Source organism: Loxodonta africana, chromosome 7, assembly GCF_030014295.1.
Source record: "Loxodonta africana isolate mLoxAfr1 chromosome 7, mLoxAfr1.hap2, whole genome shotgun sequence".
Taxonomy (NCBI): domain Eukaryota; kingdom Metazoa; phylum Chordata; class Mammalia; order Proboscidea; family Elephantidae; genus Loxodonta; species Loxodonta africana.
Genome location: NC_087348.1, coordinates 26,153,842 through 26,169,416, shown reverse-complemented (window position 1 = coordinate 26,169,416; position 15,575 = coordinate 26,153,842). Strand labels below are relative to the sequence as shown.

At 37.6% G+C, this 15,575-nt stretch overlaps 1 protein-coding gene across 1 annotated transcript; it reads right to left on the bottom strand.

Moving 5' to 3' along the window:
- Positions 1-11,165: 11,165 nt before the first annotated feature.
- Positions 11,166-12,313, bottom strand: LOC100656556 (olfactory receptor 5T1-like). The gene has a single exon (XM_023542137.2). It carries the CDS (start codon positions 12,150-12,152, stop codon positions 11,166-11,168), a length of 987 nt encoding a protein of 328 aa, XP_023397905.2. The 5' UTR covers positions 12,153-12,313.
- Positions 12,314-15,575: the final 3,262 nt, after the last annotated feature.

The following is a 15,575-nucleotide window of genomic DNA, read 5'->3' as shown; positions in this document are numbered from 1 at the left end:
TGATTTATATTCATCTCATGCCACTTATTACAGTTTTATCTTATTCAGACATCATTTTTAAAGAAGAGAATGAGCTAATCAGCTTTATTACCGTTGGAAGGAGAGGAAGGTACATGTCTCTTTTTTCTCTAAAATGCTCCTTACAGATCCATGTGGGAGATTTTTCTAATACCTGGAATAAATAGCTTCATAAACTGGGGTCACAGAGCAAAAAATGGTCATTTGATCTTCAGAGAACTGTAGTATAAAAAGATATAATTATATTAAATTGCTAGCTCTGTCTAAATCTAGGTAATTTGTATATAACTCTTGGGAATATACACACTAATATCTTCTTATAACAAATTCTAATTGTATTTTAGGTTATATAAATCAGAACTAATAAAGGCATCCAATAAATAATAAAATATATATTAATCTGTTCTTCAAAATTCACAATTTCATTTCTGTTCAAATCATCCTCGATCCTCTTTCTCTCTCTTTTTGCCTATCTCTTTCTTTTCCTTTGTCTCTTCTCTCTTTGCCTTTCAAGAATCCATGGAAGACAAAAAAAAATATTTATTGAAGAGAAAAACAAAACAAAACCCTTTTTCATTGAGTCAATTCTGACTAATAGCGACATTATAGCACAGAGTACAAATAGGAACTAGTAGTAGATAGGAAAAAGCACAGTGAAGGGAAATAAAAATATGCCCACAAATTTTGAATAAGAGACTAATTATTGTTCTACTAAAGGATTCCATTACAAAATCTATTACAAAATATAACTTGACTAACACACGCAGGAAAAATGCCAGCTAGGTTGCAGTTCTAACAGTCTCTTCACATACGAGTCTGAGATGAAAAAGCAATGATGGAAGATTAAGGACTTTATATTTGGACTTGAAAAACCTCTATTAAAATCTCAGAAATAGCACCTAGTGACAGTGTGAGCTTGGAGAAGTAACATTGTCCTCTGTACCAAGCAGTAGGTAAGACTGACAGAATATTTCAGACACATCCTGTTCAACCACTTGGACAAAGTGTTCATGCGGAGTGCTTATTAATGCGATGTATCAACATAATTAACTAAATTAAATTTTTGATTATGTGTGAAACATACATTAAATTTAAAAGTAACTTTCAAATTCTATTTATTAAAAAAAAAGTTACAAATTCAATTTTTTTTTCATCAAAACACTGAGCAGTGACTGACCCTGAAGCCAGTAGCTAGGTGTTTTTTTTTAGTTATTCATATTTGTTAAATGAAACACACACACACACATAAAAGTTATCATGGAATTATTTCTGACTCACAGTGACCCTGTAGTGGCCGCATAGGATTTCTTAGGCTGCAATTTTTACTGAGGAGTGCTGGTGGCATAGTGGTTAAGAGCTCAGATGCTAACCAAAAAGTCAGAAGTTCAAATTCACCAGCTGCTCCTTGGAAACACTATGGGGCAGTTCTACTCTGTCCTACAGAGTTGCTGTGAGTTGGAATGGACTCAGTGAGAGTGGGTTTGGTTTTTTGCTTTTAAATCTTTACTGAAGCCGACTGTTTCTTCTTTCTCCCACCGACAGCTGGTGGATTCAAAATGCCACCTTTTAGTTAGCAGCCTAGCACTTAACCACTGCATCGCCTGGTCTCCTTTATGACACTAAATATGTATTCAAACACCATTTTAATGAAATTACACCCAATGAATCCTAAGGTTCTATGCTGTAAAGGATCATAAAAAATGCACCTCTGTCAGTGCACTCTGCCTTTGTCTTGTCAGTGAAATAATTGTGTGTTTTGTTTAAGTTCTCCTGATACTCTCACTGATGTAACTTTCAGGCACCGTTCATGGCTCTGAGCTTGTCTGTAGAACAAGAATGTGATTTATAAAGGAAGCTAGATTTTACACCATGTTAGCTCCCATTAAAGTAATTATCTACATCACTGTAGGGAACTGGAGACTTGATAGAGAAAAAAGTAAGGGGTTTAAATGCTTCTTCAACCTTCTTCAAACAGACATTTCTGTTTACTAAGCTGTAAGGAAATTAGAACTAGTGTTTTTACAACTGGTTGATAGAGACTAGAAAAACAAAAACAAATACCCTGAAATATTTAACAAAACCTGAACCATCAGGAAGAGTAAAATCAAATTAGTTCCTCAAGTCTCATACAGTCAAAAAATGTAAGGTATCAGAAGTTCCTGAGAACAATACCACAAATACTAAGGTTGAGAAGCTATGACAGTAGAAAAAAGTAGCTACGGTATATTATTGAGTGGATCAGTTGCTGGAGAAGGACATCATGCTTAGTAAAGCAGAGGGTCAGTGAAAAAGAGGAAGACCATCAATGAGATGGACTGACAAGGCTGCAACAATGGGCTGAAGCATAACAAGGATCATGAGGATGACACAGGACCAGCAGTTTTTCATTCTGTTTTACATAGGGTCACTATGAGTCAGAACTGACTTGCAGCACCTAACAACAGCAAGGAAACTAAATGAAAAAAGCAAAAAGCCCTGTGTGGTCCAGTCGATTCTGACTCATAGCAACTCTATAAAAAAAAAACACAGAATAAAACTGCCCCATGTGGTTCCCAAGAAGTGGCTGGTGGATTCTAACTGCTGATCTTTTGATTAGCAGCAGAGCTCTTAACCACTGCATCACCAGGGCTCCAAGTGGATCCTAGCGGTTAGGAATTTTGCGTACATTATCATACGTAATCTACAGAGCAAACTTAAAACAATCTAAGTTAATGTCCTTTTATAGATGAAAGAATTGAGGCCCACCTAGACATATAACTTGTGCAAAGTCACACAGATAGTGACTAGTGGAGCAAAAATTCCAGCTCAGATTTTTCTGATTCCATAGTCTACACCATTTCCAATTGACCATACTGCAAATCCATTATGCCAAGCCGTAGTTCTGGTGTCATCATTCCCTAGAAAAAATGCAGAATAATATAATCACATATTTTAATTTTTTTTTTCAATTAACCCAGCTTAAATAGACCAGGAAATTAAAAAAAAAATCAATGTTTTCTAGAACAAAATAATTTTAAAATTAATTTATATTTCTTCAAGTGAAAGCAATTATGACCCAGAAATACCATACAACTAATGTGCTGTTTGAAATCTGGTTTTCTCTTAATTTCATTATTTCCTTGATTTTTAAATATAGCTTCTTAATTATACTGCTGCTATGATGAAAAAAAAAATTTATGATGAAATTAAAGCAAATTTCTGATTTACACATCTATTGACCTAAATATAAAAGGAGCCCTTTCTGTTTTCTTTGCTATGTTCTCAGGAAGATACCAGATTCAATTTTTAATACAAGTCCGAATTAACTAGAATCACCTATTTCAAATTTCAATGTTAAATCATGTACATTAGTTTGAGATTCAAGTATCTAGCTTCTAAAATATTTTGTAAGTGTGGAAAAAGGTTCCCTCTTACCTGTGGAAACAAACTGCTCACTCAATCAATGTTTGCTATAACTGTTACATGTATGGATTTTTATACCAGCTTCTTAAGGCCTTCTTGTAGGCCAAGGGGGATTTCCCAAGGAGAAAACACACTAACTCTTTTCTGGAACAGAAAAGAAACAAGATCCCCCTCTCCTCCTGCAGTAAACAAGAGAATAGCTTGGGTAAAATAAACCACCTGATAAAAATAATTCAATCAATCACCTTGACCTCCAAAAAAAGGATTGGAAAATAAATGTAATGATGCAGGGCACAGTTCTTGCTCTGATGCTAATTAGCTATGGGTCACTAGACTAATAAATCAAATTCCATGAAAACCAGTTTGTTTTTTCCAGTAATATAGCCTGTTTAATTTTTTCAAACTAAAAAGAATGTTGTAAAGAAATCAGAGCCCTCACCTACTGCTGCTGGGAATGTAAAATGGCACAGCCATTGTGGAAAACAATTTCACACTTCCTCATAAATTAATGTCACATCCCTGATCCAATGTAAAGGGAGTTTCACAGGAATGTGGCCTACACCACCTTTTTCTACAAGGGATAAAGGAAAGGGAAGCAAGCAGAGAGTGGGGAACTCATGTCACCAAGAAAACAGTGCCAGGAGCAGAGCATGTACTTTGGACCTGGGTTCCTGCATGGAAAAGGTCCTACTCCAGAAGAAGATTGATGACAAGTGCCTTCCTCCAGAGTTGACAGAGAAAGCCTTGCCCTGGACCTTATGACCTTAATTTGGATTTCTAGACTACTAGACTGTGAGAGAATAAATTTCTCCTTGTTAAAACCATCCACTTGTGGTATTTCTGTTACAACAACACTAGATGACTAAGACAGAAATTTGGTGCCAAGAGTGGGGTGCTCCTGTAACAGATACCTAAAATGTGGAGGTGCTTTTAAATATTGTGAATGGATAGAGAAGCTGCAGCGGCAGAGGACTAGCAGCAGCAGAGAACATGCAGCAGTAGAGAAATGGCAGTGGCAAAGAAACAGCAGCAGCAGAACCAGGAGACCAGCACCAGACAGCACTGGAGCCAACCCACACATGGAGCCAGAGACCTGAGTGCCTGCAAGCATGAGGCTTCCTGGTGGAGTGGGGTGTCTCTGGGCACTTATTGGTGGAGCTAGGCTTTCCAAACCACAGAGCAAGACAACTGAGTTCCTGTATGCAGGAGGCTTCCTGATGGGGTGCGGTGCCTCCAGGCACTTATTGGTGAAGCTACAGAGCTTTGGAACACTTGCTGGAACTGGGAAGATGAGGGCAGCGAGGCCTGAGATGCAGAGAGCCAAGGAACACTGCAAACCACGGTGACTCAGTCTCAAAAGTCATGGCCTCCACCTCTGGGATTTCAAAGGGTGGAGCCCTGGCCTCTGATGTTTCTAAGGGTGGTGTTGCTACTCAGATGAACTGGGAGAATGTTGCACCTGAAGCCGAGGGAGCAAAGTTGCTGTCCCAATGGGCCTGGAAGGAGGAGCTGAAGCCCAGGACCAAGCAACTCCACTCAGAGTCCTGACTGATGTTATTGAGTTTCTCCATCATCTCTTCGCACAGTGGTAGTTGACCTGATTCCTGAGTATTTCTTCTGTAAAAGTCCATGTATATAGTCGCCATTTATGTTGGTGAAAAATGGTGCTTGCGATGAAGTCGCTGGTCTTGCAAAATTCTGGCCGGTATCTAGAGTTTGGAGGGCAGAGCTATTGTGTTAATGGCCTCAGAGAACAGAGAATTATTTCTAATTCCTAAGGGCTAGTGTAATGTGTTCTGCTGAGTTGCTTTGTGCCTGTTATGCCTTCTTTCCCTCCAGTTTCTCCCATTTATAATGGAAATGTCTAGCTTGTGTCTGATTTGCCATTGTACTTTGGAAGCAGATAACTTGTATTCTAGATTTCACAGATGAAGAGAAATTTTTAAATTTTGGACTTGGAGCTAATTTTGCTATGTTGTGGTGGGGTGAATGTGTTTTATGTGTGGCAAGGACGTGAATTTTGGGGAGTGAAAGGATGGAGTGTCATACATTGAATTGTGTCCCCCCAGAATATGTATCAAATTAGGCCATGATTCCCAGTATTGTGTGGTTGTCCTCCATTTTGTGATTGTAATTTTACATCAAAGAAGATTAGGGTGAGATTGTAACACCTTTATTGAGGTCACATCCTTGATTCAATGTAAAGCAAGTTTCCCCGCATGTGGCCTACACCTCCTTTTATCTTACAAGAGATAAAAGAAAAGGGAAGCAAGCAGACCTCATAACACCAAGAAAGCAGTGCCAGGAGCAGAGCACTTACTTTGGGCCTGGGGTTCCTGCATGGAGAAGCTCCTAGTCCAGGGTAAGACTGATGACAAGGGCCTTCCTCCAGAGCTGACAGAGAAAGCCTTCCCCTGGAGCTGATGCCCTGACTTTGTACTTCTAGCCTACTAAACTGTGAGAGAATAAATTTCTCTTTATTAAAGCCATCCACTTGTGGTATTTCTGTTACAGCAACACTAGATGACTAAGACAAAATCTGACCAAACTTTCCCTGATTTTAGACGGCACAGTATGTCATTGTTCTCTTCATATGACTGCCTCTTGATCTATATACAGCTTCCTCATGAGCACAATTAAGTATTCTGTAATTCCCATTCTTTACAAAGTTAGAAAAGTTATCCATAATTTGTTATGAGCCACGCAGTCCAATGCTTTTGCGTAGTCAATGCATCACAGGTAAACATCTTCCTGGTATTTTCTGCTTTCCACCAGGACCCATCTGACATCAGCAATGATATTCATGGTTCCACATCCTCTTCTGAATTCAGCTTGAATTTCTGGCAGTTTCCTGTCGGTATACTGCTGCAACCACTTTTGAATGATCTTTAGCAAAATTTTACTCGAGTGTCATATTAACAATATTGCTCAATAACTTCCACATTCAGTTGGATCATCTTTCTTGAGAATAGGCATAAATATGGACCTTTTCTAGTTGGTTGGCCAGATAGCTATCTTCTAAATTTCTTGACATAGGCAAGTGAGCACTTCTAGTGCTGCATCAGTTTGTTGAAACATCTCAACTGGTATTCTGCCAATTCCTGGAGCCTTGTTTTTCTCCATTCCCTTCAGTGTAGCTCGGACCTCTTCCTTCAGTACCATCAGTTCCTGATTGTATGCTACCTCCTGAAATGGATGAAAGTCGACAAATTTTTTGTGTATCTTGACTCTGTGTATTCTTTCCATCTTTTTTTGATGCTTTCTGAGTCGTTTAATATTTCCCCCTGTAGAATCTTTCAACATTGCAACCCTAGGCTTGAATTTTTTCTTCAGTCCTTTCAGCTTGAGAAATGTCTAGTGTGTTCTTCCCTTTTGGTTTTCTAACTACAGGTCTGTGCATGTGTCATTATAATGCTTTACTTTGTCTTCTCGATCTGGCCTTTGAAATCTTCTGTTCAGCTCTTTTACTTCATTATTTCTTCTGTTTGTTTTAGCTTCTCTATGTTCAAGATCAAGTTTCAGAATCTCTTCTGACATCCATTTTAGTCTTTTCTTTCTTTCCTGTCTTTTTAATGACCTCTTGCTTTCTTCATGCATGATGTCATTGACGTCATTTCACAACTCGGTCTGGTCATTAGTATTCAAGGCATCGAATCTATTCTAGAGATGGTTTCTAAATTGAGATGGGATATATCAAGGTTGTATTTTGGCTCTCGTAGAATTGTTCTGATTTTCTTCAGCCTCAATTTGAAATTGCATATGTGTAACTAATGGTCTGTTTTGCAGTCTGCCACTGGCCTTGTTCTGATTGATGATATTGAGCTTTTCCATCATCTTTTTGCACAGTTGTAGTTGACTTGATTCCTGTGTATTTCTTCCATAAAGGTCCGTGTATACAGTCACCATTTATGTTGGTGAAAAAAGGTATTTGCAATGAAGTCGTTGGTCTTGCAAAATTTTATCCTGCTATCTCTGGTATTGTTCCTAAAACCAAAGCCATATATTCCAACTACCAATTCTTCTTTGTTTCCAACTTTCAAATTTCTATCACCAAAAATTTTCAATGTATCCTGATTGCATGTTCCATCACTTTCAGGCTACTGTCTGAAAAAAATGAAATACATAGGAGTAAATCTAACAAAGGATATAAAAGACCTATACAAAAAAAACTAGAAAACATGGTTGTAAGGAACCAAAAGAGACCTATGTAAATAGGAAAACATACCAAGTACATGAATAGGAAGATACAACATTGTAAAAATGCCAATTCCATGCAAAGAAATCTACAAATACAATGCAATCCCAATCCAAATACCAAAAGCATTCTTTAACTAGATGGAAAAACTAATCATTAACTTTGTATGAAAAGGAAAGAGGCCCTAATAAGTAAAGAAGAAACGAAGAAGAAGAAGTAGGAGGACTTATACTACCTTACCTCAGAACCTACTATGCAGCTATGGTAGTCAAAGCAGTCTGGTACTGGTACAACAACAGACACATTGATCAATGGAACAGAGCTGAGAACCCAGATGTAAATCCATTCCAGTGTCCACGGAATGGGGAAACGGCAGTCTTTTTAACAAATGATGGTGGCAAAATTGGATATTCATCAGCAAAAAAATGAAACAGTACCTTACACCATACAAAACAACTAACTTAAAATATATCAAAAACTTAAATATAAAATCAAACTAAAAAGATAATGAAAGAAAATGTAAGGTCAATGCTAGAGTCCCTAATACATGGCATAAGTAGGATACAAAACATAGTTAACAATACACAAACAGCAGAAGATAAGCTACGTAACTAGGATCTTCTAAAACTTAAACACTTATGGCTCATTAAAAGCCTTCACCAAAAGAGTAAAAAGAGAACCTACAGACTGGGGGGAAAAAAAGAAATTGGCTCTGATCTATCCAAAAAGGCCTAATCCCAAAAAATCTATAGGAAAATCCAACACCTCTACGACAAAAAGACAATCCATTTAAATCATGGGCAAAGGATATGAGCAGACACTTCACCAAAAAAAAAAAAAAAAAACACTAAAGCAGCCAACAGAGCAAGAGGAAATGTTCATGATCACTAGCCATTAAAGAAATGCAAATCAAAACTACAATGAGATACCATCTCACACTGCATTACTGGCACAAAAAAAGAAAAAAAAATAATAATAGGAAATAAAAAATGTTGAAGAGGCCCCAGGGAGATCGGAACTCTTATGCACTGCTGATGGGAATGCCAAATGGTACAATCGTTTTGGAAAATAATAAGGTACTTCCTTAAAAAGCTAGAAAGAGAAATACCATATGAGCCTTCCATTTCACTGCTAGAAATATATCCTAGAGAAGTAAGAGCTGTCACATAAATAGACATATGTACACTCATGTTCATTGCAGCATTATTCACAATAGCAAAAACATGGAAACAAGTGCCCATCAACAGATGAATGGATAAACTATGGTACATACACACAAAATGAAGAACAATGATGAATCTGAGAAACATCTGACATCATGTATGAATCTGGAAGACATTATGCTGAGTAAGATAAGTCAATCACAAAAGGACAAATACTGTATGACACCACTATTATAAAATTTCATGAAAAGATTTACACACAGAAAGCAACAATCTTTGATGGTTATGAGGCAGGGAAGGGATGGAGAGGGAAAAACACTAACTAGACAATTGAAGGGTAAGATGGGGTAGTCAACAAAACTTCAGTCAGGCAAAGTCAGAGAAGGTTGGTTCATAGACACATTGAAACTCCCTGAAGGACCAAATTACTGGGCTGAAGGCTGGCGACCATGGTCTCGGGGGACAGCTAGCTCAATTGGCACAACATAGTTTATAAATAAAAAGTTCTACATTATACTTTGCTGAGTAGCATCTGGCATCTTAAAAGCTTATGAGCAGACATCTAAGAGACACCATTGGTTCCACCCGGTCTGGTGCACGGAAATATGAAGAAAAAACATAATGGAAAGATTAGTCCAAAAGACAAATGGACCCACAACAGACTGAGTCCAGTACAACCAGAGATGGTTGTCCAGCTACCGCCATTGACTGTGCTGCAAAAGATCACAATAGAGCGTCCTGGACAGAGCTGGAGAAAAATGTAGAACAAATTCTAACTCACAAAAAAAGACCAGATGTAATGGTCTGACAGAGACTGAAGAAACCTCAAGAGTATGGCTTGCGGAAACCCTTTTAACTCAGTACTGAATTCACTCCTGAGGTTCATTTTAAGCCAAATATTAGCCCTGAAAGAAACAAAAAAGTCGTTGAATCCATTGCAAACCATAGTGACCCTACAGGACAGAGAAGAACTGCCCCATGGGGTTTTCAAGGAGTGACTGGTGGATTCAAACTACCAACCTTTTGGTTAGCAACTGAGTTCTTAAGCACTGCATCATCAGAGCTCCTATAGGCCCATAAAACTAATAATAATACACATAGTTCAACCAAGTTAAAAAAAAAAATGTGCTTATATACTTCAACCAAGTATATAAGACTAAATGGGCACACCAGCCTAGAGGCAAGGGTGAGAAGGCAGGAGGGGACAGGAAAACTAAACGAATGGAAATGGGGAACCCAAGGTTGAGAAGGGGAGAGTGTTGACAAGTTGCAGGGTTGCAAACTAATGTCACAAAACTATATGTATATTAGTTGGTCTGTAAACCTTCCTCTAAAGCACAATTAGAAAAAAAAAGAATTGGCTTTTGTAGGAACATTGTTTTGCTTACCAGGTTCTAACGATTTTGTTATGGTAGAGCCACAAGGTAACCAACACTGATAGAAAGAAAATGAGTTTTACTAAATGAAGCATAATTTTTACTTATAATGAATCTTAAAATAAATATTGAAATAAAAACAAATAATTAAATGAGGAGTCGGCATAATCAGGAGAAAGTTGAGGTAATGTAGAATCTTTTTCATTCCCTGAGCCATGCTCATTGGTCCATTAAGTTTTTTTTTTAACATGTTGACCAATGCAGGGTTGTCCTTCATAGAGAATAAAGGAAGAGCTAGTAATTGAACTAGAATCATTAAAATATTTACAATGATGGGATAGTTTTTTTTTTTTTTCAGATTTTGAAGCAGTCACACAGAGTAGCTAGTAGTAGATTATTCTCTAAGCTATACATTCATTTTTACTGAGCCTTACATATACTCTCAATAAATGCTACCACATAGTCCCTCAGTAGTTGCAGAATGAGTCTAATCAATTTTTGTGATTGGACGATAGCGAAGAAAAACTGTAATAATGGGATCAACGTTTATGGTGTTGAGCCAAATGGTACAGAAGACATATTCAAAGGCATACATAGGCCTGACTGTGTCGGGGCATAAGGGGTTAGTAATCTTTGGCAGGTCCTACCCAGGGGTTCCAGAATGGGAAATCAACTTCCAAATGTTTGCTGAAGAGTTACTTTAAACAATGTGAGAATATGTGAAGTCAGAGAGTTCTCAGGACATCATCATTATAAGTAAGTGAAGATCAACTTAAACAAATCCTAATCATACCAATACATATCCATCATTGAATGTTTAATATGGGTAAATTTGAAAATAATGCTATAGGCATATAAATGATGCAATTTATCTCAACTAAATTCTGCCTCAGAAGGTTGATTAATGCTTTATTAGGAAATATTCTAGAACATATAGACATTTTAACAGAAAAACAAGACAGCTTCTTTTCTAGATTCAACTTTAGAAATATGGACTTTAGTTTTACAATGCTAAAAATGTACTTTGTTTAGGAACCAATTTCTCTGTAACAATTTTTTCATTGCTTCTTTTACATCTTTGTTCCTCAAACTGTAGATGATGGGATTCAGCATGGGAATCACAATGGTGTAGAATACAGACACTATCATGTCATGGTCCAAAGCATGGCTGGAACTTGGTCTCAAGTACATGAAGAGGATTGTTCCATGGTAAATTGATACTCCAGTTAGGTGAGAGCCACAAGTGGAAAACACTTTTCGCCTTCCTTCAGCAGAACGCACCTTCAGAATGGCCATCAAAATGAATCCATAAGATATCAAGACAATCAGAATATTGACCATCTCAATAGAACCCACAAAGTAGAAGAGTAGAAGTTGGTTGATAAGAGTGTCAGAACAGGAGATAGCAAGGAGTGGAGGGATATCACAAAAGATGTGTCTAATTTCATTGGATGCACAGAAGGAGAGGTTAAAAGTTGCCACTGTGTGTAAAGTAGCATGTGAAATACCACAAACATAAGAAGCAATGATGAGTGACACATAGACCCTGGGTGACATGTTAACTGAATAGAGAAGTGGGTTGTAGATTGCTACATAGCGATCATATGCCATTGCCGCCAAAAGAAAAGATTCTGTGGTCCCAAAAGTGACAAAGAGCAGCATCTGTGTTGCACATGCAGTAAATGAAATGGCTTTATTCTCTGCCAGGAAATTGACTAACATTCTTGGGGTGACTACTGAAGAAGAGCAGGCATCTAAGAAAGATAACACACTCAGAAAATAGTACATGGGGTTGTGGAGCCGGGCATCTGCCATGACTAATAGAACCAGTCCCAAATTTCCCACCAGAGTAAAAATATAGATTGCAAGAAATAGTAAAAACAGATATACTTGTAGCTCAAAATTACCTGTAAACCCCAGCAAAGTAAATACAGTGACTTCAGTGATATTCCTTAACTGAATTTTGTATGGATCCAGTGTTGATAACAATATTGACATTTCCTAAATGCAATATCCTGATATTATGTGAAAAATAGACTGCACCCAATTACATCTTCATCTTTGTTTTTCAAAAGAGGGTAATAACATCCTAAGCAGCGAAGGGATGTGTTGTTAACTGCTTTGAGTTGACCTACAACTCATGGCAAGCCCACTCACAAGGGGATGAGAGCACTGTGATCTATAAGGTTTCCACTGACTGATTCTCAGAAGTAGATCACCCGGCCTTACTTCCTCGTCTATCTTAATTTGGAAGCTTCCCTGAAACCTATTTGGTACCATAGCAGAACGCAAGCCTGCATTGGCAAATAGGAATCAAACTGGGCATTCCCTCATGGAAGGTGAAAATTCTACCACTGAACCATGACTGCCCTCTAGAAAGTTGATAGGCAGTGACAAAATAGTTGGAATCATGTTGATGCAATTCCTGTATAAAAAAAGAGAAAGAAATGATCATTCCTTTGTTAACTAAACTTGTCATGTTAAAAGAAACAAACAACAACAAAAAAAACTTGCCATTTTAAGTGGTTCTTAAAAATACAATATTTTGTGATTCCCAAAGACCATTTAAAGATCTAAAATCGTAGGTATACGAGACGAAATGGGCAGTTGCTGTCCAGAGGTAAGATGAGAAGGCAGAAAGGGCTAGGAGCTGGTTGAATGGACACAGGAAATTCAGGGTGGAAGGAGGAAGTGTGCTGTCACATTATAGGAATAGCAACTAGGTTCACATAACAATGTGTGTATAGATTTTTGTATGAGAAATTAACTTGAGGGGTAAACTTTCACCTAAAAAAGTACAATTAAAAAAAAAAATCCAAAAGCAATATAATTGAAAGTACACACTAATACACTAGTCCTGAATTTGCTGCGGTGTGCATCAGCGCCTTTCCTTAATGTCCTCTATTGTAAAGTGAGAACAACGTCACCTACCACTTAGAGGACTGGATTGAATTTAAATGAGGAAAACTATGCAGAAATGATTTAATTTTAAAATATTCTCAGATGACTAGAGAAGAGGATAATTTAGACTTACATTTCATGTTGTCTTAGAAGGTAGCCTTCAATGGTCCTGCTATTTTATGTGCTCTTTTCTTTTAATTACTCCATTCCATTGACATTTCCTAGAACAATGGTGAGCAGGACAGCAGGTGGTATTCTGGAGATAATGCACCTTGTATGCAAACAAAAACAGGACGTTATCTTTTAATTTTTTTTTTCCAAACACGTATTATTAATTTGTCCATTTTTAGCTTTGCAGCTTATCATATCGTTATTATTGTCTTTTACGTTTTAACTTAATGACAATTTTAAGATGTTTTTCTATTCATAAGGAACGCTGATAGAGAAGTGGTTAAGTGCTTGTTGCTAACCTAAAGGTCAGCCATTTGAATCGACCAGCCACTCTACAGGAGAAAGATGTGACAGGCTGCTTCTGTAAATATTACAGCCTACGGGGCTTTTCTATTCTGTCCTATAAGGTCACTACAGGGTCACTATGTGTCCAAATGAATGCAACTGCAAAGCATTTGTTTGTTTTTTCTCTCTATTTGTATGCTCGTTAGCCCTGCAAGTCCTTGTGTGAATTTGAGAGACTATGCCTGCCCAAAGAAACCATAACTGTTTCTTTAATATATTGTAGTTGCTTATGTAATCTTGGAATAACTATGAAATAAATAAAAAAAAAAACCCGTTGCCATGGAGTCAATTCTGACTCATTGAAACCCTATAGGACAGAGAAGGACTGTCCCATAGAGTTTCTCCATGGAGTACCTGGTAGATTCTAGCTGCTGGCCTTTGGGTTAGCAGCCATAGCACTTAACCACTACCCCACCCAGGTTTCCATGAAATAAATATTGCCCAATAATTACAAATAAAAAAAAAAATTGCCCAATAATTACTAATAAAGCTATTGCAAAAAGAATAAAATCACTATTTTTGCCACAAAGTGGTATTTGTTTTTTATTTTTGTATTTATTTCCTCTCTAACATCAGTAAACTCTGGTGGCCTGTGGTTAAGTGCTATGGCTGCTAATCTTGGAAACTCTATCGGCTCTTCTATTCTGTCCTATAGGGTCGCTAGGAGTCGGAATCTACTCGACAGCAATGGGTTTGTTTTTATTTTTTGGTCTATGCCGTCAGACTGCTTCTCATTATAGGAGTATGAATAAAGAAAAATGCATGGAAAAATAAAAAAAGAAGAAGAAAAAAAAAAAATCAAAGAAGCACCAGAATCTCAACTGAAAGCCTCACTGATTAAAACACAACTGAAGAGTGGATTTACCTTATTTAGGAGCGAGATTTCTGGGCTTCCATTTCTTTTTTCATTGTGTCATAGACTGATACGTTTGATTCATTAAGTGTTTGGCATCTGTATTTTCCAGTGATTAAGGGAGTGAAACCACCATTCGTCTGTCAGTTTGTCATACTATTGTGGCCTGCTTGTTGCTATGATGCTGGAAGCTATGCCATCAGTATTTCAAACACCAGCAGGGTCATCCCTGGTGGATAGGTTTTTGAGACGAGCTTCCAGACTAAGACAGACTAGGAAGAAAGGCCTAGAGATCTATTTTCAAAAATTAGCCAATGAAAATCCTAGGGATCCTAACAGAATATTGTCCAATATAGCGCTAAAGATAAGCCATCAAGCTTGGAACAAACCAAACCAAACCTGTTGCCTTCTAGTGAATTCTGACTCATAACAGAGTAGAGCTGTCCCATAGGTTTTCCAAGGCTGTAACCTTTATGGAAGCTGAGTGACCCACCTTTCTCTGGCAGCAAAGCTGGTTGGTTAAAACTACTGACCCTTTGGTTGGCAGCCCAGAGCATAACTGTTGCACCACCCGGACTTCCCTAGGTTGAAAGACACTCAAAATACATGGTGGCCAAAACAGTGGACTGGGCCATACCAACAGTCATGAAGACAGTGCAAAATCAGGCAACACTTTGTACTTTTGTAAATGGAGCTGCCATTAATCGGAGCTTAAAACAACAATAAAAAAATGGAGCTGCCATTAATCGGAGTTTAAAACAACAATAGGAAGTGAAAAATCTGTCATATGTACCATGGGACTTCACTCGATGTCTTACAATTAATTTATATTCGTCCCATGCCACTTGCCACAGTTTTGTCTTATTCAGATGTAGTTTTAAAAGAAGAGAGCAAGCTAACCAGCTTTATTACCATTGGAAGAAGGGGAAGGTACATGTCTTTGTTTCTCTAAAATGCTCCCTACAGATCCATGTGGGAGATTTTTCTAATACCTAGAAAAAATGGCTTCATAAATGTGGGGTTACAGAGCAAAAAATACTCATTTGATCTTTAGAGAGATCTAGTATAAAAAACATAATTAAATTAAGTTGTTAGTTCTGTGTAAATCCAGGTAATTTGTATATAACTCTTGGGAATACACACACTAATAT

Bases quoted from the DNA above. Each gene is read 5' to 3' on its own strand.
- LOC100656556 (XM_023542137.2), bottom strand. From the start codon at position 12,152: ATGTCAATATTGTTATCAACACTGGATCCATACAAAATTCAGTTAAGG.